Here is an 11,579-nt window from a genome sequence, read left to right as displayed (position 1 = left end):
ATCTTAAAACATCCAAGCCAGTATTATTCCTTCAAGGATAAAGAAAAAGGGAGCACTAAACTTTCAAAAAGTTCGCTCTCTATTATGAGACTTGTTGACATAGGCTAGAAACATTTCAAGATTTGCATAGCTTAGCTTGGATTTGCTAAGAAGAGAAAATTACCAAATAAAATAGATTTTCTCTACATTTCTTTAAATTGTAGTTTTTTCATCTGACTTCATTCTCAAAAGGAATGCTATATATTATGAAATCATTCTTGGCAAATGTATTTGGACCAGAGAACTTTTTCTGTAATTATATGTGACATATTGACTAGAAGTCATTCGCCGTAAAACATCTGTTTTAAAATCCTTGAACTGCTTTTTCAAACGGCAACAGGACTTTGTTTTTCCTTGAGAATGTTTCACTTCTCATCCAAGAAGCTTCCTCAGCTCTGATTATGATAAAACTATAAAAACTATGAAGATAAAGTGTTCAAAATTCAGTACTTAAAAATATCTGAAGAGAAACTAGTAGAATAATCCTACTGAAAAGATATATATTTATAGCAAACAAAACACTAATTTTATATTTTATTGACTAAGGGTGGATTCATGTGCTTCCTCATTTTCTGTATCTTTTTTACTGACACCTGTAGAAGGGAAATTGTTGACACTCAACTCTGAACTAATTCTTAGCTTTTAAGAATTTGTTTAAGAGGACATAAAAGTTCATGCCATGTCTTAATGCCACCAGGGCCCTCTTTCTAAGCAGGTTCCTGTATGAGCAACCGACAGCTTAATTTTTTTGCAGGTGCAAATCTTTTTCATGGTGAGGGAATGAGCTCACAATGACCTATCATCAGCTACGTACCAGTCTGCATGAGGCTGTTCCCTAAGCAAGCTAAATGCTGACAGAACACTTTGTATCATGTTCCAATTTATGTTTTCTAACTTAAGTCATATTATGTCTTTGATTGAGAATATTGAGATACAATATCAAAAATGGGAGGAAACTTTAAAAGATAACAGGTGGAAAAGACTAAATCAGAAAAATTTAAAGGAGAATTGATAAACAACAAATGATGAAGAAGACAAAATTATATGAAATATCCCCCTCCCCAAAGGGAAGTTCCTGGGGCAAAGCAATCACACCTTTGTTCCCAAAAGGCTCCTGTTAGTTATGTTCACATTCATATTATTTGCTCCTTCTTTAAAGTGATTTTAAAACACTTTAAAACAAATTTTAAAACACTATGAAGGGGGCACTTGGCTATGATAGAATTGCTAGACCTGAGTTGCAAAAATCCGTATTTTTTTGTCCTACCAGATGGCACCTTATGCCAGGTAACTGTTTGGATAGTACTTCCTTTTTCCAAATGCAGAGAAAAATAGTCTCTTCTTTACTATTTGTTCAAAAAAAATGTTTAAAAAAATAATAAGGAAAAACAAGATGAATGTCTAAATGATTTTGCTATATTATCTATCACAGCCAAATCTGTAATTAAAGGATAATATAGGAATGAAGAATCTCTTGTATTCATTAGAAAATGTTACACAATTGTTCCAGAATTACAGAATAAATGAATCTAAAATCCATGGTAGGCCAACAATTTTTTCAGGCCCAATTAAACTGGCACAAGCAAATATGCAATATTTCAATTTTCCTAGAAATTTTTATTGGGGAGACAGTACAAAAATTAGAAAATAAGTTAAAATCTATTCAAATTATGGTTAGAAATTCTGCATTTCAGTGTCAGATTAGATCTCCAGATACAATCTACAGACCATGCACTGTCACTGGTAGTTATTGCACATATCTAGATCAGGGATGTCCAATCTTGGCAACTAGGACTGGTGGACATCAGCTCCCAGAATTCCTGAGGCAGTCATGCCATTTGGGGAATTCTGGGATTTAAAGTCCACAAGACTTAAAGTTGCTGAGATTGAACACCTCTGATCTAGATTGTACCAAGGGTTCTAGGGGGAAAAACCAGGAAAACTGCTTTCCCCACTCCAAGACAGAGGAATTATTTCCTGATAATTCTCCAGGTCCAATGAAGAGTACAAAACAGTAATACCTAGTGAATATTGCATTCATTCAAAAGAACATTTATAAATCTGGAGTAAGATATTAAACTTATATTTATTATAAAAATATAATAAATATAAATATAATGTTGAAAGAGAAAGATTTAGGTAATATTAGAGCTTTCTGAATTTGCTTTCTTCAAATATGTGTTCTTTAAAAATAAAATAGATACTGTTTTCGTTTAAAATTTGGTTTGATTAATACATGTATTCAGTAATTTTGTTAGCCTTTTAAGACCTTCACAAATCGTGGAAACGGAATTACTATCTAATGTGTTCAACAGAGTACATCTTGCACATATTTAATAATACTTACTGAATTGCACTATTTAATAGATTAGTTCAATCTGTCACTTTTAGATCTTAATTCTAAATTATATTCATTGCCTTGATAGACAACCCATAGGAGTGGAGAATGCAATTCTCTAAGTTTTGTAAAACCTCTCCACAAATTCATCTATGCCAGTTTTTCTCAATATGGTGCTTTTACAATGAATTAGGACCACAACTCTCATAAATCATAACCCCAATTATTCAGTGTTTTTAAAGGATCAAGCTTACTTTTAGTGACCTACTTTGGGAACTGCTTTGATAATTTCAGACAGAAAATCAGTGTATAACTGATACATTAAGCTAACAAGACTTTTTTTTAATTAAACAAGCTAATTGCTTTCTTTGGAAATGAGATCAAATACATATTGCAGTTAATACTTTGAGATGTAACTCTCAATTCTAACTGGAATGTGAGTTAATGAGTTAATGCGGTATGTGTAGGGGCATGTGAGTTCTTACAAAAATTTTCCTATCTCACTCATAGATAATTTACTGGCCACAGAGGCACAAGGCCCAACTTCTCCCCCTTTGCTTTTTTTCACTCTAAGTGTCACAGGTGGCAAAGAGAGATATGGTGCCCACATTCTCACATTCAGTCGACTCACAAGATTTTCAATTGTACTGACTATGTCAAAGTGTAGAATGTGCTTAGAAAAAGGGGGATATCAGAACCTCTCATTACACTCGTGAAACAACTATACAGATGGATAGTGAAAAAAGTAAGACTCAAATTCAGCCAGGAGTGAGAAAAAGCTGTACTGATTTCCCCTTTACTTACTTACCTACTTACTTACTCACTTACTTAATCTACATGCTCGAGAGAAGATAGATTGGAAGAAGATGAGCATGATTTTAAAAATGAAAGAAGAAACATTAACAACCTGCACGATGCTGATGACACTACCCTGATAGCTGGACATGCAAGTGAATTGAAGCTCTAATTGAAGGAGTGCAGTGAAAACTGGAGCTAACATTAAATCAAATTAATAAATTAAGACCAAGCTAAGGACAACCAGCCTTGGAACTGACAACGAAGAAAGAACAGAAACCTTTGGCCTTAAGACTGAAGATCAATAATAAAGGAACCAGCAGTTGAGAAATAGGTTGCACACTAGCACTTGGAAAGATAGAAAGGAAGGCCTTGGAAAAGATATCCTGGTGCCATTGGTCAGAATCATGCAGGCAATGTTTTCTCTATAATGGCCTATGGATGTGAAAAGAGAAAAAGACTGCTGGAAGTACGATGGATAGCCAAAAAAATGAACAAATGGATCATTGAACAAATTAAACCATAGTTCTCTAACTTGAATCATAATTGACCTACCTCAAATAATCTTATTTTAGAGACATAATTGTGAAGACCTAGGTTTTTGAGAAGTTCATAATTTGGGGAAGGTTGCAGGAAAGAGGAAAAGAGGACAGTGCCAGCAAGCTAGATAGATTTAGTTACATTGATAATGGGTTCATTTTTGAAAGATCTGAAGGACCAGACTGGGGATAGAAGATCCTGGAGAAAATCCATCTGTGTGAATGCTAAGAGTTGACACCGATTTGATAGCAAATATAGATGTAAGTAACATATAAAAAATTCTGTTCTCATCCATATGGGTGGTATGTGTCTTCCTCAACAGTGGGCCCTCTACCAGAGGCCTGGAAATTTGCACAGGATTTCAGCTGCTCCTGGCACTGCACTCTTTTCGACAGAGAGCTCTGATGTTGTTTCTGTGATCTGTTGAAGACATTCACCCAGTTCAGGAATTGCAGCACCACCGGGACCACTTTGGCCTTTACTTTCCACATCCTCTCCAGTTCCATATTCTGGCCTTGGTACTTCTCCAGTTTCTCATTCTCCTTCCTGAGGTTGCTGTCAATTGGCACTGCTACATCTATATTGACAAAACATACACACAAACACACAAAACACCAACTTGATGACACCTTGTGTGTGTATGTGTATGAGAGCTCATCTGCTTATTCTGCAAAAGACACTGTAGAGCAGGGGTTTTCAAACTTGGCCCTTTTATGACTTGTGGACTTCAGCTCCCAGAATTCCTCAGCCAGTGTGCCTAGCTGAGGAATTCTGGGAGTTGAAGTCCACTATTCATAAAAGGGCCAAGTTTGAAGACCCCTGCTGTAGAGTTTCTCTGTCCAACCTCCACCCATAAAACTCTTACCTTCAGGCCAAGTAACCACAGGCAGGAAGCAGTCATTTTCAGATAAATGGTTTCTCCTGGAGGATTAGGTAGGAATTTCCAGCTCTACACCTTTCAAGTTGACAGAAGCAACTTTTCCCCATACACTGGGCTAACTCAGGGCTCTTTGCACCTGGCACAAAGAACAGGCTGGAACTTCCATCGCTTGTACCCCGACCAATAGGCTATGGTAATACCTGACTACTTATTTCAACCCTATGAGCCACCACATGACCCAGGAGGCTGTCCAGGGGGGTTGAAGGCAAGGCAGTGTATTCACAGGTGAAGGTGAGGGGTCAGGGAATTTTGGAGGCATAGGGGGCATCCTGCATTTGCTGGCTGAGACACATTCCTCACAGCAATAGGTTCACTTTGCAGTCTTTTGTTTTTCCCTGAAGTCCTCCCAACTGCCCATTTCGCTTCTGCTGCTTCCCGCCTGACCACAGTTCTTGATTTTCATTTTTTCCCTAAAAGTGCGAGATGTTGTTTTTTTCTTCACCCGCCCTCCCACTGAGGGGACTTGGGCAAGGCGAGGGGCTGTCCTTTCAGCGGGTGACTTGCCACCGCCGCAGCCGCTGGCATGACGGTTATAGCTTCAGAGTCGCTGCTGAAAGGCGGGCAGGGCAACCGAAAGCCGAGGCAGCCTTCCAGTTTATCTCCCTCAAGCTGAGCGCGGGGAGGCGCCGTGGGCAGGGTCTGAAAGGTGAGCGGCGTTTATAATCTGCTGCTCGCAGGGACAGTTCTGCGCCTCCTGCCAAGATGCCTCCGGTGGCAGGTTTTTTCCTTTCCATCTCCGTTGGGGTGGCACTCGCCTTGGATGCCTCCCTGATGCCTCCTAATTACAACATGACCGAGGAAGGGGCCCGCTTGTTCGCAAACGATTATAACACCACCGGGGAAATTGTGTTCTTCGAAAGCATCTCCGCCAGCTGGAATTACAACACCAACCTGACCAGCCACAACGCTCAGAAGCAGGTAAGCAAGCAGAGGTCGCTCCTGACCTCACGCTGCCTCTCAGCGAGCTCCTGTTGTCGCACGAACGGCAGGACAGGACCGGGCTGGATCGGGGGCGACAAGGGGGAGGGAGACGCCTCTCCAATACGACTTTTGTTCTGATATTCTCAGTCCATTTTCTTACCTGTCGCTTTGTCATTCAAAAAAGTGAAAGGTCATACGAGAGAGATCTCTCTCCTCCATAGACCCTTGGATTTGGTGGTGACGCTAAATGTCCATTTCTACACGTGCATTTGGTTCCTCCAAATCCTTAGCGCTTTACCTATTAGTGCCATAGTGGTTGTGTAATGAAGAGTCCTTTCTGGCCTCTAAGCATGTTAGTCTTCCATTTTTAAATTAAGAAAGCAGTTTGCTTAAGGTGACTTAACTTCACTCATTTTCTGCGAAGGTTTCTCAGAGCAAATAGCAAAGTAATAAAAAAAACTATTTTAAAATTAGTAAAACAATAAAACATAGAAAAACATACCAGATAAAACAGCAAAATATAAGCGATCTTAAGTTTAGCAATTTTATGAGAAATTCAGAATCACCTTATCGCTGAACTTACATGAGTTAGCTCACCTTCAGCCATTAATATCTCTGCCCAAATAACATCCAGCTGCTTCTAAGGAGGCTTTGATGCATTTTTTTCTCCCTTCCTTCTTTCAATAGCAGAATAAAGCATCTGAAGGAGTCTGGATTATAAAAACCAGTAAATCAGCTAGCTGACAGGAACAAAAATTTCCAGAACTCACTGCTGTCTGCAGTGTTTTCATAGCCACAGGTTAGATAGTTTCTAAACTGTAAAATTAAACAATAAAACATCTACAAATAGGAGAATCAAAACAGAGGAATAGAGCAACTCTCCTGTATAAACAGGCATACATATATTGGGATCTTTTTAGTTTAGAAAAATCTAACAAGATTGCCAGAGAAAGAATGAACTCTGGAATGGGGAAAGTGGTTACAAATTGTCTTATCCTCTTACTCCCTCGTGAGATAAGCTTCATCTACAAAAAAAAAATCATTTTAAAAAAGTGATTCAGCCAAAGGTCAAGGAGAGGAACAAAAGGCCTTAGCATATCCATTCTTCTTATACACTTGGACTTCTTGGACTGAATATTACCTATCTTGGCAATGAAAAGTTTGCAAGAGAAAAAGCAAGTTTCAGAAAGCACCAAGAACACAATATCTCATAGAAACTGAGGTTATCTAATGAAATTAGATGGCAAGACATTTAGGATTGACAAAAAAAGATGTTTTCTATATGTCCTCATGGGCCAATTTAGACAGATTTAAGAAGCGATAGGCAGAAGGAAGCTATGGCAGTAGAGAGAAATTATGCCCTCTATCTTGTGTGCTTTGTTGTGTGCTAATGGATTTTTTTTTTATTTATTTACAGATCTCATTCTTCCAAAATAGGTAAATGTATCTAGAGAATATCCTCCCTGTCTCACTTCATTTCTCACAATTCCATAACCTGGTGTTGAATGATGGATGTCAACAGATGAGATTAAATATTAAGCAGAGCAATAGACTGTTCTATGGTTGGTGGGAATTAATTCTGGGCATCTAGGATATAGTCCAGGAGTCACAAGGAATTATCTTTGTATGCAATCTTTACAGATTGCTCTTTTGATGTGAAGTAAAGGAGACATTAGTCCAGTTATATTTATGAGAAGCAAGTGACCGCTTCTAATTTGAGTTTCACAAAGTATGATTTAAAAATTCACTATAGAGGATATATTTTAGTAGCAAAGTTGAAAGACTTACAAATAAAATAAAATAAAATGTGGATTGGGTTTTCTATAGCAGGATCCCCAATTCCTGGTCCATGCCAGCAACTGACCCGTGCAAACAAGTGAAGCCCCATCTGCGGGATGCAGGGAGCACATGAAACCATGCCCCCTCCAATACTCAGACAAAACTTTCTCCACGGCCCCTGGTGCCTAAAAGGTTGGGGGCCACTGTTCCACTGATATTGCAATTAGACAAGTAATTTAGGGTTTTACTCTCTCTCATGCCCCATTTTCAGACATTACTATGTAAAATTTGTACATGAGCAAAGGACGTAATCTTGCAGGAAATTAAAAAAAGTCAGGTAGTCAAGGATTGATTACCGGTAGCACTTTTCAGTTGATGTTTTGGTAGAAATACAGTTGGATTATCACTAGGGTTAACTAATGAATGGGAGGCATAGTGGCTCAGTGGTTTAAAAGATGCTGCCAAAGGTCTACACTTAGGCAGTTTGAGTCCTACCACTGTGTGATGGACTGAACTCCCATCATTTGCTTCAGCTCTTGCCAGCCTAGCAGTTTGAAAGCACGTAAATGCAAGTAGGTAAATAGATATCACATCAGTGGGAAGGTAACAGTGCTCCATATTCCATAGTATGCTAGGGACTGTAGCATGATGTCATGTTGGACACATGACCATGGAAACGTCTTCGGACAGTACTGGTTCAATAGTTTAAAGAAAAGGAGATGAGCACTGCCCCCTAAAATTCAGCTACAACTAATGGAGTAAAACCTGTGAGGATTCCTTTATCTTTTACCGTAACTAATGGAAGGGTTGACTTGTGTAGCTGTTGGGTAATACAGGGACCCTTGGTGAGTTTTGTACCACTGAGGATGGGATTTAAATGCTGGAGCTTCTGCTTCTCAAGTATTTATTTAAAAATGATAGTTTTTATGATGTTTCAATTTGACTGACTCTAAATATATAAAAGAGTAACAAGTAGCTTTCTTTTAACCCTTTTTCAAATGAACAACTAGAAAAACAACTTTCATCATGCCAGAACATGATGAAAGACAATCAGCAATGTTTCTAAGACAAGAGCTTTAAATTTAGGGACAGTTGTCCTTTAAAATGGCTAGAAATTTTATTTTCTTCAAGTATGTGAACTTCAGCCTGTGTTTCCTATGATCTCCCCAGAGGACAAACACCTTAAATGTATGATCCAAATTAATGTATTTATTTCTGGGAAGAATTTTAAATAACATGTTTACCTAATCAGGTAAGCCTAACAATGATTAATTGTGGCTGCAATGTATTTTAAATGAGAGACATATATTAGTAATCAAAAATATTAATCCATAGCAAAGATCTTGGTATCAAAATCATAGAGAAATTTTTAAAAAAAGATTTAAAAACTGAAGCTTGCTGTATTTCAACCTTTAGACTATCCAAATATTTCCAAATTACAATTAGGGCTGGTGGGCTGCCTAGCCAGAATGCCTTTCTGATCTGGTGTTCAGAAATGTAGTGTTTTAGCAATAATAAGAAGCAATAAAGACAATAAAAGTACATCGTCTCCTAGATGAACAAAACAATACTTATTTTGCATGTGATTGTATGTAAGATTTCATCTGCTTAAAATGCTGTTATCTAAAATACAAACCAGTTGTCTAAGCTGAAAGAGATGGAACAGCTGAATAATTCTGGAAGCAATTTCTTGATTCTTTGATTTGCTTATTCCCTATTCCGTGTTACTTCTTTCATCATACAGTATGTCATAATACCAAGTAATATTTATCCCTATAATTTTTCCTACTTGAGTATGCATTGAAAAGTGACACTTCGGCCATCAAGGAAAGAGAAGCACAGTTGCTGTTTCCTATTTCCTGTGTCCTGTTTCACTTACCCACCTCTGCTTTTTGTCATACATATAGAATCAAAAGAGCACAATGTAATAAACTGTAATGAAAGAGAATGCTAAAACAAGACTGAAATATGTTGGGTGTAAAATGGATTAGGGTAAGCATTCAGATTAAAGTTCCCCTCAGCCTTGTTGTTGTTGTTAGTTGCGAAGTCGTGTCCGACCCATCGCGACCCTATGGACAATGTTCCTCCAGGCCTTCCTGTCCTCTACCATCTTCTGGAGTCCATTTAAGCTCACGCCTACTGCTTCAGTGACTCCATCCAGCCACCTCATTCTCTGTCGTCCCCTTCTTCTCTTGCCCTCAATCTTTCCCAGCATTAGGCTCTTCTCCAGTGAGTCCTTCCTTCTCATTAGGTGGCCAAAGTATTTGAGTTTTAGCTTCAGGATCTGGCCTTCTAAAGAGCAGTCAGGGTTGATCTCCTCTAGGACTGACCGGTTTGATCGCCTTGCAGTCCAAGGGACTCGCAGGAGTCTTCTCCAGCACCATAATTCAAAGGCATCAATTCTTTGGCGCTCAGCCTTTCGTATGGTCCAGCTTTCACTGCCATACATTGCAACTGGGAAGACCATAGCCTTGACTATACGCACTTTTGTTGACAGGGTGATGTCTCTGCTTTTTAGTGTGCTGTCTAGATTTGCCATGGCTTTCCTCCCCAGGAGCAAGCGTCTTTTAATTTCTTGGCTACAGTCCCCATCTGCAGTGATCTTGGAGCCCAGGAAAATAAAATCTGTCACTACCTCCATTTCTTCCCCATCTATTTGCCAGGAATTGAGAGGGCCGGATGCCATGATCTTGGTTTTCTTAATGTTTAGTTTCAGCCCAAGTTTTGCACTCTCCTTCTTCACTCGCAACAAGAGGCTCTTTAGTTCCTCTTCACTTTCTGCCATTAGAGTGGTATCATCTGCATATCTTAGGTTGTTGATGTTTCTTCCGGCAATCTTAATTCCAACTTTTGATTCATCTAGCCCTGCCTTTCTCATGATGTGCTCTGCATATAAGTTAAATAGGCAAGGCGACAGTATACAGCCTTGCCGGACTCCTTTCCCAATTTTGAACCAATCAGTGGTTCCGTGTCCAGTTCTCACTGTTGCTTCTTGGCCCACATATAGGTTTCTCAAGAGACAAATAAGATGGTCTGGTATGCCCATCTCTTTAAGGACTTGCCACAGTTTGTTATGATCCACACAATCAAAGGCTTTAGCATAGTCAGTGAAGCAGAAGTAGATGTTTTTCTGGAACTCTCTAGCTTTCTCCATGATCCAGCGTATGTTAGCAATTTGATCTCTAGTTCCTCTGCCTCTTCGAAATCCTGCCTGTACTTCTGGTAGTTCTCGATCCACATACTGCTGGAGTCTAGCTTGTAGAATTTTAAGCATAACTTTACTAGCATGAGAAATGAGTGCAATGGTGCGATAGTTTGAACATTCTTTGGCACTGCCTTTCTTTGGAATTGGAATGTAAACTGATCTTTTCCAGTCCTGTGGCCACTGTTGAGTTTTCCAAATTTGCTGGCAAATTGAGTGTAGCACTTTTACTGCATCGTCTTTTAAGATTTTGAATAGCTCAGCTGGAATACTGTCACCTCCACTAGCTTTGTTGTTGCTCAGCTTTTCTAAGGCCCACTTCACTTCACATTCTAGGATGTCTGGCTCGAGGTCAGTGACCACCTCATTGTGATTATCAGGGACGTTAAGCTCATTCTTGTATAGTTCTTCTGTGTAATTTTGCCACCTCTTCTTAATCTCTTCTGCCTCTGTTAGGTCCCTGCCATTTTGGTCCTTTATCATGCCCATTTTTGCATGAAACGTTCCCTTCATCTCTCCAATTTTCTTGAAAAGATCTCTGGTCCTCCCTATTCTATTGTTTTCTTCTATTTCTTTGCATTGTTCATTTAAGAAGGCATCCTTATCTCTTCTAGCTATTCTTTGGAATTCTGCATTTAATTGGGCATATCTTTCTTTTTCTCCCTTGCCTTTTGCTTCCCTCCTTTCCTCAGCTATTTGCAAAGCTTCCTCAGACAGCCATTTTGCTTTCTTGCATTTCTTTTTCTTTGGGATGGTTTTGGTTGCTACCTGTTGTACAATGTCGCGAACCTCTGTCCATAGTTCTTCAGGCACTCTGTCTATCAGATCTAATTCTTTAAATCTATTTGTCACCTCTACTGTATATTCAACAGGGATATGATTTAATTCATACCTGACTGGCCTAGCACTTTTCCCTACTATCTTTAATTTAAGCCTAAACTTTGCAACAAGAAGCTCATGGTCTGAGCCACAGTCAGCTCCTGGTCTTGTTTTTACTGACTGTATAGAGCTTCTCCATCTTTGGC

General features: G+C 39.0%; 1 protein-coding gene across 1 annotated transcript in view; it reads left to right on the top strand.

Annotated features, from left to right (window-relative positions):
* Positions 1–5,354: 5,354 nt before the first annotated feature.
* Positions 5,355–11,579, top strand: part of ACE (angiotensin I converting enzyme) — a gene marked incomplete at its 5' end in the record, with an annotated part of 45,539 nt that continues 39,314 nt past the window's right edge. Inside the window, one exon of the mRNA XM_081344807.1 lies at positions 5,355–5,570. Coding sequence (XP_081200933.1) covers positions 5,355–5,570 — 216 coding nt within the window. The remainder of the gene's footprint in view (positions 5,571–11,579) is intronic.

Source organism: Vipera berus, assembly GCF_964194415.1.
Source record: "Vipera berus genome assembly, chromosome: Z".
In the NCBI taxonomy this organism is placed as follows: Eukaryota; Metazoa; Chordata; class Lepidosauria; order Squamata; family Viperidae; genus Vipera; species Vipera berus.
Note: the sequence above shows the minus strand (reverse complement) of the source record. Positions and strands in the feature narration are given on the sequence as shown.